Source organism: Indicator indicator, chromosome 28 (genome assembly GCF_027791375.1).
Source record: "Indicator indicator isolate 239-I01 chromosome 28, UM_Iind_1.1, whole genome shotgun sequence".
Classification (NCBI taxonomy): domain Eukaryota; kingdom Metazoa; phylum Chordata; class Aves; order Piciformes; family Indicatoridae; genus Indicator; species Indicator indicator.
This window is the reverse complement of record NC_072037.1, coordinates 2,373,677-2,392,824: the sequence shown is the minus strand read 5'-3', so window position 1 is coordinate 2,392,824 and position 19,148 is coordinate 2,373,677. Positions and strand designations below refer to the sequence as shown.

At 52.9% G+C, this 19,148-nt stretch overlaps 1 protein-coding gene across 1 annotated transcript; it reads left to right on the top strand.

The window, feature by feature from the left end:
* The first annotated feature begins 1,162 nt into the window (after positions 1–1,162).
* Positions 1,163–17,510, top strand: LOC128976371 (ectonucleoside triphosphate diphosphohydrolase 2-like). The gene is made up of 9 exons (XM_054393599.1): positions 1,163–1,276; positions 4,514–4,631; positions 7,726–7,876; positions 8,766–8,925; positions 9,807–10,034; positions 12,813–13,073; positions 13,861–13,956; positions 15,732–15,863; positions 17,274–17,510. The coding sequence occupies exons 1-9, from the start codon at positions 1,163–1,165 to the stop codon at positions 17,508–17,510; spliced, it is 1,497 nt and encodes a 498-aa protein (XP_054249574.1).
* Positions 17,511–19,148: the final 1,638 nt, after the last annotated feature.

Sequence of the window (19,148 nt, the reverse complement as noted above, 5' to 3'; positions counted from 1 at the left end):
ACTTTCTCCAGCAGATCCCTGTCCCTCATCCTTGTAGCCCTCCTTGGACTCTCTCCAGCAGATCCCTCTCCCTCATCCTTACAGCCCTCCTTGGACTTTCTCCAGCAGATCCCTGTCCCTCATCCTTACAGCCCTCCTTGGACTCTCTCCAGCAGATCCCTGTCCCTCATCCTTACAGCCCTCCTTGGACTTTCTCCAGCAGATCCCTGTCCCTCATCCTTACAGCCCTCCTTGGACTTTCTCCAGCACATCCCTGTCCCTCATCCTTACAGCCCTCCTTGGACTTTCTCCAGCAGATCCCTGTCCCTCATCCTTGTAGCCCTCCTTGGACTCTCTCCAGCAGATCCCTGTCCCTCATCCTTGTAGCCCTCCTTGGACTCTCTCCAGCACATCCCTGTCCCTCATCCTTGTAGCCCTCCTTGGACTCTCTCCAGCACATCCCTGTCCCTCATCCTTGTAGCCCTCCTTGGACTCTCTCCAGCAGATCCCTGTCCCTCATCCTTACAGCCCTCCTTGGACTTTCTCCAGCAGATCCCTCTCCCTCATCCTTGCAGCCTTCCTTGGACTTTCTCCAGCAGATCCCTATCTGTCATCCTTACAGCCCTCCTTGGACTCTCTCCAGCAGATCCCTCTCCCTCATCCTTGCAGCCTTCCCTTGGACTCTCTCCAGCAGATCCCTGTCCCTCTTGCACTGGGGAGCACAGAACTGGTTGCAATACTCCAGGTGAGGTCTCACCAGGGCAGAGTAGAGGGGGAGGAGACCCTCCCTTGACCTACTGGACACACTCCTAATGCACCTCAGGATACCATTGGCCTTCTTAGCCTTCTTGTTCTCGTTGCACAGCTGACTGAACCCCACATTTCTGTTTACCTCAAGCCCATTTGCCTGGGGCAGTTTCGAGGCTGCACCTCGGCGAAGGCAGCGCCGGAGCGGGCACGAAGCCATCGCTGCCTTTCCTGCGTGGAAGGCAGCACTGCCTGACACATCACAGCCTGGCCCGGGCGCTGCCTGCGGTCCCTGTGGCTTGGGGCAGGGCTGAAGTCGCAGCCTGGCCCCGGCTCCGCCTTTCTCCTCTCTTTCAAGGCTGTTAAAAGCAGCCGCAGTCAGCTCCCCCTCCCGTGGCTTCCTCCTCTGGCTCTCGGCGAAAGGGGAAAGTGCTTCATGTCTTGGTGCCAGCTCCTTCCCCCCTGGCTGGTGATCGTGGCAGGCCTGACTGGCATCGTGCTGCTTTGTGTCTCCACTCAAGATGTGCCTCTCACCCCTCTTGGGACCAAGGTAAGGGCATCCACCTGCCTCCAGGAGCAGCCCTAGAGACAGGGAGAAGGTCCTGTGCTTGTTGGCCACCTTTGGTGGCCAAGCGGGACAACAAGCACAGGACCTTCTCCTTCTTCTTGAGGAGAACCTTCCTGTTGAGGAGAACCCTCCTGTCAGATGCAAGGTGGGCATCTGAGCTGCTGTGGTCCCTTGCTTTTGACATTCATTGCTCTACCAGCCCCAAACAACAAGCTGAGGAGGAGGACTAGAACAGGATTGCAAAGGAGAGGTTGGCATCCCTTCAAGGTGCTGTAGCTTTTCCAGCCAAACCTTTTGGCTGGTCAGGGGCACTACAGGCTGGATATGGTCCATGGTTCAGCAGAGATGCTCACCACAGGCTGAGGAGAGAGCCCATGCTAAGAGGTACCCCAGAGCAGCAGTGTCAGTAGAGGGGAAGAGCTAAGCTCCTCTTGAAAGCCAGTAGAAATTTGGCTCTGAACTCATGTTTCTGTCTTTAAAAATCAAATTATCTTCCATGCCTTCTCCTCCTCTGTCCTCTCTTGGCTTCAGCTGAGGAGCCCAAGTTGCTCTACACAGCAGGGTCAGAGCTGCCTGGTGACTGGGGGGTTAATGCCCATCCACCCTGCCTCTTGCAGCTGCTGAGGTGAGGCGAGTGGCACGCCATGGTTTAATCAAACAGAAGTAGGTTAACCTCTGTGTTTACAGACTCTACCCTGCCTCCACACTCCTCTCAAGCAGAACTGGAATTAAAAAAAAAAACCCCAACCCTTATTGCTCCATGCTCTGTGCCTCCTTAGTGCAGAGTTGGGGTAGAAATGTGATGACGGCTTCTCCTCCTGTGTGCTCCCATCAGCAGCCTCTCATTTGGTGAAGGAGGAAAAACAAAATGCAGGTTCCTTCACCAATGCCATCCACTTCTTCCTCTTCTGCAGCAGCCAACATGTCCCTGTGAGAGAGATGAGCTGTCACTCATGTGGGTGGATGCCAGCAGGCTTGGGCAGGGAGTTCCAGCTTCACAGGCTCACAGGATGTCAGGGGTTGGAAGGGACCCAAAGAGATCATCAAGTTTAACCCTCCCTGCCAGAGCAGGACCATAGAATCCAGCACAGGTCACACAGGAACACATCCAGACAGGCTTTGAAAGTCTCCGGAGAAGGAGACTCCACAACCTCTCTGGGGAGTCTGTTCCAGTGGTCGTGACCCTCCCAGTGAAGAAGTTCCTCCTTGTGTTGAGGTGGAGCTTCCTGTGCTGCAGCTTACATCCTTTGCTCCTTGTCCTGTCGTAGGGAGAAGTGAGAAGAGCCTGTCCCCTCCCTCCTGACACCCTCAGATATTCATAAAGATTTATTAAATCCCCTCTAAGTCTTCTCTTTTCCAGACTAAACAGCCCCAGGTCCCTCAGCCTCTCCTCACCAGGCAGCGCTCCAGTTCCCTAATCATCCTTGTAGCCCTCCCATGGACCCTCTCCAGCAGGTCCCTGTCCCTCCTAAACTGGGGAGTCCAAAACTGAACACAGCACTCAAGATGAGGTCTCACCAGGGCAGAGTAGAGGGGGAGGAGAACCCCCCTGGATCTGCTGGACACACTCTTCTCACACTCGCTGCAGCTTCCTTCCTCATTTCTGCTCCAGCTCCAGTCCCACCAGTTCCTGGCCTGGGTGCTGTGTCTGCTGCAGCTGGGAGCTCCCAGGAAGCTGGCAGCAGGCAGCCAGCTTCACTCAGAGGCTGCAGCCAGGCTCTAGCTTGTGCTGAAATCCTTTTGACCTCTCAGGAGGCTTCTCCTCCCAGTCTGTCACATCTACAGCTACTCCTGTGCAAGGTAGAGCTTAGACCATGCACTACCACACACCTCCCACATCTCAGGAGCTTCCTTCCTCTCTGTGTAGGAGATCTTTGGGGTCATGCAATAGCAGGGAGAGCAGGAGACCCTAGGCTAGCACCAGGGCTATTTTGAGTGTGGGGATATCCAGAACAGCCACAGAGCTGGGCTGTAGGCCTCTCATTTCTTAACCCTCACACATGAGGTGCAGCTCTGCAAAGCTTGGTCAGCAGCAAGTAGACCTGAGGCTGGGCTGCAAAGAGGTGGGGAAAGCCTTTGGCCTGACTGCTAGGTAGCAGGAGAGCTGTCAGTGGTCAAGATGTGGAGAAATCTCATGCTCACTGCTGCCATTTCTGCCAAGACATGATCTGCATCTCTGTGGGGCTGCTGGACACTGCTCCAGGGAAGGGCAACAAAGCTGATGAAGGGTCTGGAGAACAGGGCTGGTGAGGAGCAGATGAGGGATTTGGGATTCTTCAGTTGGAGAAAAGGAGGCTGAGGGGGACACTCTGGCTCTCTACAACTGCCTGAAAGGAGGATGGAGTGAGGTGGGAGTTGGTCTCTTCTCCAAGGAAGGACAAAAAGAAATGGCCTCAGGTTGCACCAGGGAAGGTTTATGCTCAAATTTAGAAGAAACTTCTTCACTGAAAGGGTTTTTTAACACTGGAACAGGCTTCTCAAGGAGGTGGTTGAATCCCCCTCCCTGGAGGGATTTAACAGATGTGCAGATGTGGTGCTGAGGGCCATGGTTTAGCAGCAGCCTCAGCAGAGTCAGAGAATGGTTGGACTGGATGACCTTAAAGGGCTGTTCCAACCAAATGGATTCTGTGCCTCTGTGCTGGTTGATCCCAGCACGCTGCACCTCTGACAGGTCTGGCACACAGCCGAGCAAAGCCAGCCCGTGCCACACCATCTCTGCAGTGGAGCATCAAAGAGATGTGGGAGCCTTGGGTTCCTCAGAAGTAGGAGCAAGCCACAGCCTTCAATTCCTGCACAAAGGCCTTAGCAAACCAATCAGTCCCAGTTTCAGAACCAGAATTGGTCAAGAGCCTGCATAGTGCCATTCCTCATTGCTTTAGGACCTGTTTTTCCTGAGCTCCAGGTGGCTCAGCTCTCAGTGGCAGCTCTCTGCCTGGTTTCAGGAGTAGCTACAGAGCACTCTGCTGTAGGTCTGCTGTTTTTCTGGGTGTCTCTCCACTCCTGCTGCTCCTCATCTATATTCAGAAATGCAGATGGCTCCTTGCAAATGCACATCAGCACCTGGCCTCACCCTTTTCTTTGAACATGCAAAGCCAGCTCAAAGAGTGCAGTCAGGCCCTTGGGTTCCCCACAAACACCTACGTGATGCTGAGTAACCCTACAGTGCCAAGCAGCATGCACTCAGTGATGCTTATCTGGAATGCTTTTGGGGTTTTCCAGTATGGCCTTGTTCTGGATGCTGGTCCATCCCACACCATCCTCTTCATCTACCAGTGGAGCACCACCAAGGCCAACAAGACTGGGGTGATCAGGGAATGCAGTTCCTGTGCTGTGCAAGGTAAGGTGCCTGGGTCCTGCTTGGTGGTCCGTGGGACTGGTGTGGAATGGATGGAAACAGAGATCTCCAGGCAGACCTAATAGCAGCCTTCCAGTACCTGAAGGGGCAGTGGCTTCAGTTCAATTCAATGACTTCTAATTGGGGTGTCCTTGATAGCTGAAACATCCTCAATAGGTATGTAAAGTGTGCTGCTAAACACTGTAGTCAGCTTTTGGCTCCAGCTTTTGTTCCAGACTAAACTAGCCCCATTGTAATGTTCAAACCCACACTCCTAGCTGGAAGACCCCTGCCTGAAACAAAGCCCTTGTCCTATAAGCATTGAACTGAAGAGAAGGCAGGAAGGACATGGACCTGATGGAGAGGGTCCAGGGGAGGGCCACAAAAATGCTCAGGGGCTTGGAGCAGCTCTGCTATGAGGACAGGCTGAGGGAGCTGGGGGTGTTCAGCCTGGAGAGGAGGAGGCTCTGGGGAGACCTAAGAGCAACCTTCCAGTACCTGAAGGGGCTGCAGGAAGGATGGAGAGAGACTGTGTGCAAAGGTCTGCAGGGACAGGATGAGGGGCAATGACTTCAAACTGGAGAAGGGCAGATTTAGATTGGATGTTAGGAACAGTTCTTTACTATGAGGGTGATGGAACACTGGAACAGGTTGCCCAGGGAGGCCCCATCCCTGGAGCTATTCAAGGTGAGGCTCAAAGGGGTCTGAGCAACCTCATCTATTGGAGGATGTCCCTGCTGACTGTGTGGAGGTCAGACTGGACGACCTTTGGAGGTCCCTTCTGGCTCAGACTATTCTATGATTCTATGATTTTGTGCTCTATGATTCTGTGATTCTATGATTCCATGACTGATTCAATGATTCTATGATGTGTGCATGGACCATTGTTGCAGTTTCCTTGGCTCCAGCATCACTTAGCTGTAAATTGAAAGAGTGGTGACAGTGAAGCACAAGCTGCATTTCACCATGGGTCTTCTGGGTGTGGGCATCAGAGCACTTGGCAGCAGCAGGTGACCTGCTGCAAGCAAGGAAGCTCGCAGAGAGGATGGGGCTTGTGGTGATGCCCTCCTGGATCAGTAGCAGAGCCCAGGTTGCTGAGCTCCTCATCCAGGCATGACAGTGAACAGCAACAGAGACAAATCTGGCTGCGTGGGGACTCCTGGTACCTTCTGCTGACTGATGCTGGGCAGTAAGTGCTGTAGCTCCAGCACAAGAGAGGTTCAAAGGCTCCAGCCCACTGTGTGGGGGTTGCCAGCACAAGCATGAGTTCAGCATGGTGCTGGGTGTCACATTTTGGGAAATACTGGAGTCTTCCTCACTGGTTTGAAGCAGTTTAACCCTGCCAAAGCTGAAAGGATTTCACACATTAGTGCTTGGGGTTTTCCTTCCCCGGCTCAATCTTGTTTTGAAGATGAAGCCTGATTATAGCAGGATGCTGTCCAGCCCTGAATTCTCCATAGCAGTCTGCTGTGGGAGGGCAGCTGCACAACAAGCAGAGAGGAGGGTTTGTGCCCCTTCAGGCTGCAAGCAATGCAAACCACCTACAGAAGATTCCCAGGATGGTAGGGGCTGGAAGAGCCCTCTGAAGATCCTCTAGTGCAACCCTCCTGCTAGAGCAGGGTCACTCAGAGTAAATTACACAGGAACAGGCCCAGGCAGGCTTTGATGGGGACTCCACTACCTCTCTGGGCAGCCTGTTCCAGTGCTCTGCCACCTTCTAAGTAAAGATTTTTTTCATTTTGTTTACATGGAGCCTCCTGTGTTCCAGATTGTGTCCAATGCCTCCTGTCCTGCCACTGGATACTGCTGGGAAGAGTCTAGCTCCATCCTCCTGACACACAGCCTTTAGATATTGATCAGCATTCATAAGATCCCCCCCTCAGTCTCCTCTTCTCCAGGCTAACCAGCCCCAGCTCTCAGCCTTTCTAGGTGAGGTAAATGTTCTATCATCATCTTAGTGACCTTGTGTGTGTCACAGAATCACAGAATTGTCAGGGTTGGAAGGGACCCCAAGGATCATCCAGTTCCAACCCCCCTGCCACGGGCTGGGACACCCTTCACTAGATCAGGTTGCTCAGAGTCACATCCAGCCTGGCTGCAAAAACCTCCAGGGATGAGGCTTCCACCACCTCTTTGGGCAACCTGTGCCAGTGTCTCACCACCCTCATGGCGAAGAATTTCTTCCTAATGTCTAATCTAAATCTCCCCTCCTCCAGCTTGGATCCATTTTCACCAGTCCCATCACTACCTGACACCCTAAGAAGTCCCTCAACAGCTTTCTGTAGGCCCCCTTCAGATACTGGAAGTCAAGTTGTCCCTTGACTTCCCCACGTTCACTGGCTGGGTTAAAACCTGCAGCTGTGGCTTGGTGCAGCAGTTTGGCAGCAGCAGCAGGGAGAGGTCCAGGAAGATCTCTTGCCCAGCTGTGAGAGGAAGTCCTCTGTGTGCATGGCCCAGCAGCCAGACAGCTGCAGGCAAGGAGGGCAAAGCATGTGGTGAGGGAGTCATGCAGCCAGGAAGATGAGTGGGCCAGGGGATGGGGAAGTGAGGTCCTTGCTAGGTACTGCAAACCCAGCACTTTACACCCCCCTGAACCTTGCTGGAAAGATGATGACTCAAAGCTTGCATGCAGCTTCCTCTGGAGCAGAGCTGTCTTGCTTGCAGGTGGGGGGCTCAGAAGCCAGCCCTGCCAACACAGAAGGAAGTGGCTGGAGGGGGCAGGTGACACATCAGCCTCAGCTCTGTCTGTATGGCAGTGTGTCCTTCAGCTGTGAGGCTGCCTAAAGCCACATTTCCTCCTCTGTGGGCTGAGACAGCCCCAGCTGCTGCAGCAGCCAGTGGGTAATAGGTGATCATTTATGGGATGTCTCAGGAGCAGAGCTAAGGTTCTCTTAGTGCAGTTTGGGATTTCCATGCAGACTTGTTTTAATCCCAGTACCATAATTTGGTACCACAGCTGCCTGGGGGAAGTCTTTCATTCTGCCTGGACAGGTCCTGCCATTAACCATGCCCTAGGACAGCAACCTCTTGGGTAACAACTCTCACACCTCTCTCATACCTCTCCTTAGCAAATTTAATTTCTTCCCCTGGTCCTCAGGTCTAGGAGTCTCCAACTACTCAGATTCTCCTCAGAAAGTAAGGAAGAGCTTGGAGCCATGCTTGAACTGGGCCCAGAAGGAGATCCCAGCGGAGCAGCACAGCCAAACCCCCCTCTACCTGGGAGCAACCACCAGCAGGAGGCAGCTGAAGTGAGTGACCATTGCAAACCCACACCCAGAGATCAGCCCTTGTCACACAGATCATTCTGTAAATGCACCTCACCCTTTCTGCTCTCTTCTGGGTTCCCATCCCTAACCTGCTGCTCAGGTAAACCTTCTGCAGGTGCTGATGTACTCAAGGGGAGTACAGCAGGGCTGGGTCCCCCCAAGCAGCCACGAAGGTGACAGCCTTGCTACTGCTACCAGTCTGTCTACAGCCTCCTTCACAGTTAAGGCTTCACAATGAGTGCTTGGGGAAAGGTCTGGCAGCTAAAGGGCTTTCAGTTATCTGACAAGCCACATGGGCTTGCAGAGGTGCTTCCTGTTAACAGGGTGGGAATGGTGGTGGGGAGATCATAGGATCATAGAATGATCTGGGTTGGAAAGGACATTCAGAGGTCACCTATTCCACCCTTCTTCAGTGAACAGAGACATCTTTAACTAGATAAGCTTGCTCAAAGCTCTGTCCAGCCTGACCTGGAATGTTTGCAGAGGTGGAAGATCCACCTCAGCATACACACTTTTGTGGACCCTGTTCTCTGTCACCTCATCAGTGGGACCTTTATCTCCTTTTAGATACTGGGTTAAAGAAAGGTCTGGAGAGGACCACATCAGTGGGGCAAGGCCACAGGATTCCCTTATTCCCTCCCAGATTCTTGAGTGGTGGCACAACTGCTCAAATCATTCCTCTGCTGTTCTTGCCCCCAGTGCCATGCAAGGGGAGAGAGAAGTAGCAGCAGGAGTGGGACCTTGTATCTCTGCAATACTACCCAAAGTGAGGAGCAGAGCAAAAGTCCTGCAGCTGTGCCCCCACTGCAAGCTGCTTCTGGCAGGGCCATGCCAACAATATAAATATGCCTTCTTTTTCTCTTCTGTTTAGCCTCACCCATCCCATCCTCTCTGACACTGCCCTTGCAGACCTGACTGTGGCCCTGAAGTCATCCCCCTTCGACTTTCAGGGGGCACAAATCCTGCCCAGTCCAAACAAGGAAGCATTCAATTGGGTTGCTGTTAACTATGTCCTGCAGAACTTTTTCAAGGTAAGGAACAATCCTGCCTGGGGAACACAGCCCTGAGCTGAGCAACAGCCACAGAGACATGCAGAGGGATAGTCAAAGTCCTGTACTTTAAACACTGCTTAGGCACAACTCCCACTGCCTTCCAGAGGAGAAGATTATATCCAGCACCTGATGTTGGGGGGCATAGTCTGAGATGGTTATAGCCAGGCTGAAGGAGAAGATCTCTCATATGGCCTTTCACAGACCTGTTCATGCAGTTGCCATAACAGATGTGAGTCTTCCTGGATATTCAGGATGCTCACATCAGAATCTCAGCATGGTGGAGGTTGGAAGGAACCTCTGGAGATCATCCAGTCCAACTCCCTGCTAAATCATGGCACTCACAGCAGCTTGCCCAGGATCACAATGGCCAGGAAGGTTTGGAAGCTCTTCAGAGAAAGAGAATCCACAACCTCTCTGGGCAGCCTGCCCCAGGCCTCCAGCACCCTCACAACAAATAAGTTTCTTCTTGTGTTGAGATGGAACCTCCTGGGTTCCAGTTTGTGCCCATTGCCCCTTGTCCTGTCCCTGGGCACTACTGACATGATTCTGGCTCCATCCTCTTGCCCCTCACCCTTTAGCTCTTGCTGAGCATTGATCAGATCCCCTCTGGGGCTGATCTTCTCCAGGCTAAACAGCCCCAGGGCTCTCAGCCTCACTGGTCTCTCACTGTGCAGATGGCAGTGCCTGCTCTTCTGTCCCCTCCAAAGCCATGGTTCAGCATCCTTGTGTCCTATGGGCAAAAGAAAAGGGTTAGGCTGTAGCAGAAAGCTGCTTTCTCTCTGTGTGCACTCATGCTTGCATCTGACTGTGACCCAGGTGCAGGTCCTGAGGAGTGATCTCTCTGGTTCTCTTTGGATCAGTATGACTGGCGAGGACAGTTGGTCCCCTCTGGGAAGGGGATGGCAGGAGTCCTGTCTGTGGGAGGAACCTCAACACAGCTCACTTCCAGGGTGGAAGAAGAGAGCCAAGCACCAAAAGATGGAGTAAGGCTGCAGCTGTATGGGCAGACACACCAGGTGCACACTCAGCACTGCCCCTGCCACGGCACGGAGCAGCTCCGCAGCAGGCTGCTCTCCACACTCATCCAGGTGAGTGTCAGCCAAAGGACATTTGCAAGGTTCATAGGTACATAGCATGCTTTAGGAAGGAAGAGACCCCAAAGATCATCTAGTTCCTCTTTATGGAAGGGACCTTAAAGATCACCCAGTTCCAACCCCCCTGCCACAGGCAGGGACACCTCACACCAGCCCAGGTTGCTCAAGGCCTCATCCAACCTGACTGTGAACACTGCCAGGGAGAGAGCATCCACGACCTACCTGGGCAACCTGTTCCAGGGTTTCACCACCCTCACTGGGGAGCAGGAGCTGGGGAAATTTCTGCAGTTCCTCCCTCTAAATACATTCAGATTGCCCTAGCATCTTCAGCTGGTCCTAACTGCACAGCCCAATGCCTTTGGACACTAGATCCAGGGTCTCAGATGTCAGCTTGCCTGTGCTGGAGCATGCCCAGGGGTTTGCTAAGGGAGTGGGAAAAGGTTTTCAGCTTTACCACAGACTTTGTGTGGGAAACCTGTTCAGCATGCAGCTGCAGGCTGTCCTATCCCTGCTGGCTCTGTGGAGTCCCAAAGTTTCTCTCTTAAACAGACATGGGTGAGACATGGATGTAGAAAGCTCACCATAGTCATTGGTGGGAAGCCCAAGCTCTGTGTTCCTGGATCCAACTTCACTAAGTGACAGTTGCTCAAGGTCTAAGCTTCTAATGGGCAAAATGTCAATCACTGTCTTTAACAGAGGGGGCTTGATGTATCTGAGAAAGCTCAGTGCATCTGTGAACATACTCTCCAGGCCTGAATCAATGCTCTCCAAGAGACACACAGGCACCATTCAAGGGCTTCCTACTTGCAGGCTCTGCTTGGCTCCTTACTTAATACACATGCATAAAACTGCTGTCCAGAGGTGCTAAGATCACCTTCAGGGTTAAGGGAGACAAAGACTTTCCTTGGCTCCTCTGAATGGCTCCTCTATCCTAGAAGGGGAGCCAAAAGAACAGCACCTGGGAATCAGCTGGAACTTTCCACCTGGGGAATTTCCTTTTCTGACTTCAGCTGTGAAGCATCTTGAAAAGAACATCCTTACTATTTATTTTGAAAACATGCAGGTGTTTTGGTTCTTCCACACTTGCTTTCACCTGGAGGGGGGCAGGATCTGGTGCAAACTCAGGAATCATTTTAAGTCTCCACCAAAACTGATTTGCTTTTTTCAGAAATAAACTACTCTATAGCATGGGCAGCAGTTGGAGGGAGGGGATTCTGCCCCTCTGCTCCACTCTACTGAGACCCCAGCTGCAGTGCTGGGAGCCAGCTCTGGAGCCCCCAACACAAGAAGGACACAGAACTGGTAAAGCAGGTCCAGAGGAGGCCTCAACAATGATGCAAGGGCTGGAACTCCTCTGCTGTGAAGACAGGTTGAGAGAGCTGGGGTTGTCCAGCCTGGAGAAGAGAAGGCTTCAGGGAGATCTTAGAGCAGCCTTCCAGTACCTGAAGGGGGCTATGGGGGAGCTGGGGAGGGACTTGTTACCAAGGCAGGTAGTGACAATGAGGGGCAATGGCTTCAGACAAGAAGAAGCTGGATTGAGATTAGACGTTAGGAAGAAATTCTTCCCCATGACAGGGGTGAGATACTGGAACAGGTTGCCCAGAGAAGCTGTGGATGCCTTGTCCCTGGAGGTGTTCAAGGTCAGGTTGGATGAGGCTCATCACTGGCACACAGCTGGTCAGATGTGGACCAGGGCTTCCCACCAATGACTGTGGTGAGCTTTCTTCATCCATGTCTCACCAATGTCTGCTTGAGAGACAAACTCTGGGGCTCCACAGAGCCAGCAGGGATAGGACAGCCTGCAGCTGCATGCTGAGCAGGTTTTCCCACACAAAATCTGTGGTAAAGCTGAAAACCTTTCCCTACTCCCTTAGCAAACCCCTGGGCATGCTCCAGCACAGGCAAGCTGACATCTGAGACCCTGCATCTAGTGTCTAAAGTCATTGGGCTGTGAAGCTAGGACCAGTTGAAGATCCTAAGACAAACTGAATGTATTGTAGAGAGAGGAACTGCAGAAATTTCCCCAGCTCCCTGCTCCCAAGGCTTCCAAGATCACCTTCAGGCTGAAGGGAGACAAAGACTTTCCTTGGCTCCTCTGAATGGCTCCTCTGTCCTAGAAGGGGAGCCAAAAGAACAGGCCTTGAGCAACCTGGGCTGGTGGGAGCTGTGCCTGCCCATGGCAGGGGGGTTGGAGCTGAATGATCTTTAAGGTCCCTTCCAGCCCAAACCATTCTGTGATTCCATTTGAGACCTGAATGTCCCACATGGAGACCCAGTTCAGCACAGTTATAAACTGGGGGATTTCTAGAGATAAGAAACTGATTCTCAATGGGCTGAGCCATTTTTAAGGCAGCCTCTTTCTTCTAACTACAAAGAGAACAGGATTCCTTGGAATTGTATCTCTGGTCTCAGGGAGGGCAGGAGCTCCTCAGCCTCCCACAGCAGGTCCAGTGATTGGAGTTTGTCCTGAGCTGGGCAGGAACTGGGAGCCTGCTGGAAGAGCCTGGGCTTTGCAGTTCCCTAACTGAGATAAGTTTTGGCAAAGCTTTTGCAGCTTGCCCTGAGCTGGGCAGGAACTGGGAGCCTGCTGGAGGAGCCTGGGCTCTGCAGTTCCCTAGCTGAGATAAGGTTTGGCAAAGCTTTTGCAGCCTGCCCCTGTGCTTACAACATTGTGGTGCCAGAGGAAAACTTCTTCACTGTTACATTTTGTGCAGCTGTTGGATGCCAACCTCTTCTCCTGCCACCTCTGTCCTTGTTTCATCCTGCCTCTAGGCTCAGAGAAGTGCTACAACCGTGCTGAACCCTTGCTGGCCCCTCGCCTACTCCCGGGAGGTGCAGTGGCAATCGGTGCACGCAGGGCCTTGTGCTGCCAGGGGTGATACAAGGGACAGCCCTGGCCCTCAGGAGGTCTTCAACATCAGTGGCTCCAGCAATCCCACTGCCTGCATGGGGCTAGTGCAAGGCCTGCTCAACTCTTCCTCCTCCTGCAGCTTCCTCATGCATTCCCTAAGCAAGCGCAGGACCAGGTTTCTAGTAAGTTCTCATTTACACTGGGGTAGGCAACTGGTGTGGAGAACACATGAAATGGGACCAGTAAATAGAGAGGCAAGAGCCACACTGTGCCCTCTGCCAGCCAGGGGGGCACTGCCCTGGCTAATGCTGCACACATGCACTCCTGTCTTCTGCCCACCACTGGCACACTGCTGGTCAATGAGCTTCCCACCAATGACTGTGGTGAGCTTTCTTCATCCATGTCTCACCAATGGCTGCTTGAGAGACAAACTCTGGGGCTCCACAGAGCCAGCAGGGATAGGACAGCCTGCAGCTGCATGCTGAGCAGGTTTTCCTACACAAAATCTGTGGTAAGGCTGAAGACCTTTCCCCACTCCCTTAGTAAACCCCTGGGCATGCTCCAGCACAGGCAAGCTGACATCTGAGACCCTGGATCTAGTGTCCAAAGGCATTGGGCTGTGCAGCTAGGATCAGCTGAAGATCCTAGGACAAATTGAGAGGAACTGCAGAAATTTCCCCAGCTCCCTGCTCCCAAGGCCTCCAAGGAGCTAGGGCTCTGTCTACTCATCCAGGCAGGGCCAGCAAGGCTGCTGCATGCAAGGCAGAAACAATCCTGTTTCCATCTCCAGACAGACACAGGTCTGCTTGTCTTCCTTGCACCCATCAGAGCTGTAACCACCAGCAGAGGCACACAGAAAGGACCCCCTGGCAGTGAACTCTCAGCTGCTGCCCCTTGCTTTCCCACAGGCTCTGTAGGCAACGTGGGGATGCAGAGCACAGCCCAGCCTGATGATTATTGCTGTTGTAGGTGATTTCTGAGGCCATGGACTTCATGAGAGAAACAGTACCTTCTCCTGACCTGGGACAGGCAGTCAGCAGGCTTTGTGGGATGTCCATCAAAGAGGTAACTGTGGGATAACTTGGTGTGCACAGAGTGGGAAACAAGACCCAGTCTGTTGGGGCACAGACTGAGAGAGCCATAACTTGCTGGCTCCCTCAGGGCAAAACTTGGATTTGCCTGGCTTTTGGGATTTGTTTTCACTTTGAGGAAACAGACCCCACTTCTTTTCCTTCCTCTCAAATCCCAGCTGCTGCTGGTAGCAGCTGGACTTGACTGAATGAAAAGCCTTAAGTACCTTTCACTGCCTAGGAAGAAGTAAATAGGAAGGCTGTCCACTCATTCTGTAAATCACCTTGGTCTTCCTCCTCTCCTTTAGTGCAAGGAACACAGCTGCTTAGGCTCCAGGGGCGTTCCCATTTCACCTGGGCACATAGAGACCAAGCCAAGGGGAATCTGTAAGTTCTCTCTGTCATCTGGGGGCTTATGAGGTCACCTTCATCTGCACCTGCCCTGATCATCCACAATAACATTCAAAGAGGACAATTTCAACAGGGTTTGCAAATGGGGTAGCAAAGCTCAGAAGCAGCTCCCCAGAGCTTTCTCTTCTGGAGGGAAGCTCTTGGTGATGTTCCTGTTGAGAGAAAGGCTGCATCATGAACTCAACCTAGAGAGCTCACCTGCAAGGCAGCTTTAGGACACCTGGCTGCCAGTCCTGCTGCTCTGAGATCTGCTTGGGATTTAACAAGATGGGAACAAAGGCACTCAGAGGTGGCACTGGTTCCTAGACCACAGCCCAGTGGGAGCAGGAAACACAGTTTCAGTCTGCACAGGACACAAATCCTTCCTCCAGCCCCACTTCAAGTCCCAGAGCAGGAGATGTTACAGCAGGCCTGCAGTTCAGCTGCTGAATATCTGATCCCAGAGACCTAACACAATTCAGTCCTTGTTCAGGAAGCTGACTCTGAGGCAGTCATCATTGCACGGGGGCAAGATGTTGTACTTGTCATCAGAAGAGCTGATATTTAGTATCCTTCAGCAGGGACATTCTGGAGAAACAAGGCCTTGATCATCCAGTTCCAACCCCCCTGCCATGGGCAGGGACACCTCCCACTACAGCAGGATGCCCAAGGCCTCATCCAGCCTCCCTGCACAGCCTCCCCAGGCAACCTGTTTCAGTATCTCCTCATCCTCTCTCCAAAGAACTTCTTCCTCATCTCCAGTCTCAGTCTCCCCTCTCCCAGCTCAAAGCCATTGTCCCTCATCCTGGCACTCCCAGCCCTTGTCCAAAGTCCCTCCCCAGCTCTCCTGGAGCTCCTTCAGGTACCAGAAGGCTGCTCTGAGGTCTCCCTGGAGCCTTCTCTTCTCCAGGCTGAACAGCCCCAACTCTCCCAGCCTGTCCCCACAGGGGAGGTTCTGCAGCCCTCTGAACATCTCTGTGGCCTCCTCTGGACCCTCTCCAGCAGCTCCAGGTCCTTCTTGTGTTGGGGTCCCCAGAACTGGAGGCAGTGCTGCAGGTGGGGTGTGAGCAGAGCAGAGCAGAGGGGCAGAATCCCCTCCCTGTGCTGCTGCTCTCCCTGCTCTGGATGCAGCTCAGCACACAGCTGCCTGCTGGGCTGCCAGGGACCATTGCTGGCTCCTGGGCAGTTTGTCATCAGCTGACACCCCCAAGGCCTTCTCCAGACTGCTCTGAAGCCATTCTCTGTCCAGCCTGGATCTGGCAGAGATTGGGATTGTGTTGGGATTGTCCCAGCTCAGGTTGGCAGTTTTCTCAGTTACCATTCCCAGTAACATATTTACCCTTTTCTTTCTTCCCCATATTCCTTTGACAGTGGCACCAGCTGGCTGAGGAGTCCCAGAGAAGCCTGGATTCACTTGCTGACTACTGCCTCACCTCTGCCTTCATCTTTCAACTCAGTACAAAGGGCTACACCTTGGACTTGGATGGGTCTGTCTGGACTGCATTCCAGAAGGTCAGTTAGCCACAGTGTGGTATTTCCAGCTACAAAGGAGGGCTGGTTTCACTCCAGCCTCCAGCCAGCCTGGCCCCACTCCTACAAGCCTCAATCAGCTGAGTTTCTCCAACAAGATGGTCTTGCAAAATAAACTCACAGTTGTGATGAGGAAGCAAACCAGTGTCAGGGAGCTAGAGACATTAATTGTCCCCACTGCAAACCAGATGGGTCAAAACTCTGACCTGGAACAACCTCATCTGTAAGAGTATGCCCAGGATGCATGGTCAGCACTTCATGCTAAAGACAAACTGCTGATAATATTCCCTGAACCAAAAGATGCAGCCTGACCTCTTTCCAATCACCCTCATCCTGGTGAGGGTTTATAAAGTCTGAAATAGCTTCAGGATCTGGAGCCCCTAGGGGAAGGAGGATTTGGTTGAGGTCCTCCCCTTCATAAAAGAAAGGAAAGCCTGCTCCCAGACTTCTCTTAACCCCCGCAAAGGCCTGGTGCCACTGAGCAGGGCCACAGCAGCAGCAGCAGGCTGGTCAGCCATGTGGTGATCATCAGATGCAGGCAAGATAATGAGGCAGGTCCAAGGTGCATCCAGGGAGCCCAGCCTGGAAAGCCAGAGACAAGCAACCTACAACATAGGGCTGAGGTTCAAGCAGGCAACAGGGCCAGAGATAGAACTACCCACAATGCAGACATGAGATCCACCTGGGAAAACCAGGCAGTAAGCAGGAGAAGGAGCAGCACACACCTACAGCACAGATCAGGAGAGAGGTAGCTGCCCAGGTCAGAGCTTAAATGGAGTTCCCAGGCCCATGGGCAGAAGGGGAGGGTAGAGGTGCCAGGAGAGACTGGTCAGGGCAATGGAAGCCTATTAGTGTACTCAGGGTACTGGGAGTGGGAGAGTTCTTCATTTCAAATCTAATCCTGGGATCAGTCTCCAATCACAGACTCACAGCATATCAGAGGCTGGAAGGGACCTCAAGAGATCATCAGGTCCAACCCCCCTGCCAGAGCAGGATCACTTAGGGTGGTCTGCACAGGAATGCATCCAGGTGGGTTTGGAAGGGCTCCAGAGAAGGAGACTCCACAACCCTGCTGGGCAGCCTGCTCCAGGGCTCTGTCACCCTCACTGGAAAGAAGTTTCTCCTCATGCTGAGGTGAAATCTTCTCTGTTCAAGTTTGAACTCATTGTTCCTTGGCTTATCACTGTGCACCACCCAAAAGAGCCTGGCCCCCTCCCCTTGACACCCATCCCTCAGATATTGATAAACATTCATCAGATCCCCTCTCAGTCTGCTCTTCTCCAGACTAAACAGCCCCAGGGCTCTCAGGCTCTCTTCATGGGGGAAGTACACAGAAACACAACTGAGGTGGTGACTCCTCTCCTGACCTCTCCTTCCTTTTTATATCAGCAGATGGGTGACACATCATCTGGCTGGACACTTGGGTACCTGCTGAGTCTGACCAACACCATCCCTCAGGACAGCCCAAGCTTCCTCAAGGGGATTGACTCAGGAGTTTGGTCTTTGCTCCTCATCCTCTTTGTTGTGCTGCTCACTGGCTCCTTCATGCGCATCTCCTACCGAGCGATGGTGAGGGAGAACAGCTTCAGCAGCAGGGCCAGGACCAGCAGTGTTTTTGATGACAACTGACAGCCACCCTGGGGCTCTTGCCAAAGGGCAGGTGCTGGGGTGCATTACAGAAAACAGGCAGGTGTAAGTCACTGGAGGATGAAAGTGATCTTCCTGCAGGGCTGCCAAAGCCTCAGAGCCCTGTTTCCCATGACTAGCACTTGCACTACCCTGCCTTGAGACCACAGGTCCTGCTCTGCAGGAAACCTGTGGTGCCCTGGGGATGGCAAGCTCCTTGTTCTCCAGATGAGAGCAGCCTGCACAGATCCTGCTCAGGCTGCAGCTGAGGTTCCTCTTGTCAACCTAATGAAAAGGTGCCTCTGCTCAGGCAGGCCCTGAGCTATTGGATATTGGACAATCCTGTTCTTCAGGAGAGCTGGTGCCCAAAGGAAGAGCTCTGTCCTCCTGTCCCATGTGAGAGAAGGTACATCAAGTACTGCCACTAGTGAAGATGGGAACAGCACTCAACAGCCAAGTTGCTTCCATGTTCTAGGGTAAAAGCAGGGACTTTCTGCCTGCTGCTGCTGATCTGTCTGTCCATGTTACCCTGCCCATGCATCCCTTCCAGCCTGTGCTCCTGGAGCCCTCAAAAGCAAGGCTTCATCTCTGCAAGGTGTGAAGAGCATCCAAGGACAAACCAAGCACATAGGCACACAGCTGAGTTCCTGTCCCTCAGCTGAGTCATGGCAACTCAGGGGTAAAACTATCAATGGCAACTCTTTAACCAGGACTTAATAACACATTTTATGTCCCATCAGCCAAAGCAAGGTATGTGCTGGGCTGAGCTTCACCACTTTGCTCATTTGCACTGAGCTGCCTGTCTTGTTGGCTCTGAAGATGAAGTCATCCCAGCTAACATTGTCCTTTAGACAAGAGCAGGCCCAGGAACTGGAGCTTTCTAATTGTCAGGCCCACGGCTTCACACAATCACAGAATGTTAGGGGCTGGAAGGGACCTCAAAAGCTCATCCAGTCCAACCCCCCTGCCAGAGCAGGGTCACCCAGAGCAGGTCACACAGGAATGCATCCAGGCAGGTCTTGAATATCCCCAGAGAGGGAGACTCCACAACCCCCCTGGGCAGCCTGTTCCAGGGCTCTGTCACCCTCACAGGGAAAAAAATTCTTCCTCCTGTTTCCATGGAACTTCCTATGGCTCAGCTCCCACCACTGCCCCTTGTGCTGGCATTGGGCATCACCCAGCAGAGCCTGGCTCCAGCCTCTGGGCACTCATCCTGCACATCTTTATCACCAGCAATGAGGTCACCTCTCAGGGTCCTCCTCTCCAAGCTAAAGAGCACTCAGCTCCCTCAGGCTCTCCTCATCAGGAAAGTGTTTCACTCCCTTAATCATTTTTGTGGCTCTGTGCTGGACTCTTTCAAGCAGCTCCCTTTTCCTCTTGACCTGAGGGGCCCAGAACTGGACACAATATTCCAGATATGGCCTCAGCAGGGCAGAGTAGAGGGGGAGAACCTCTCTGACCTACTGACCACAGCCCTTCTAATCCAGCCCAGAATGGCATTGGCCCTCTTGGCCCCAGAGCACACTTTCATATTAGACTGTGACCAGAGTTTATAATCCAATACTCAAGATTCCACTGGGACTTGGCAGTGGTTCCAGCTCCTTTGCTCTGCTTGAATAAAAGAAGAGATGCTGTACAAGT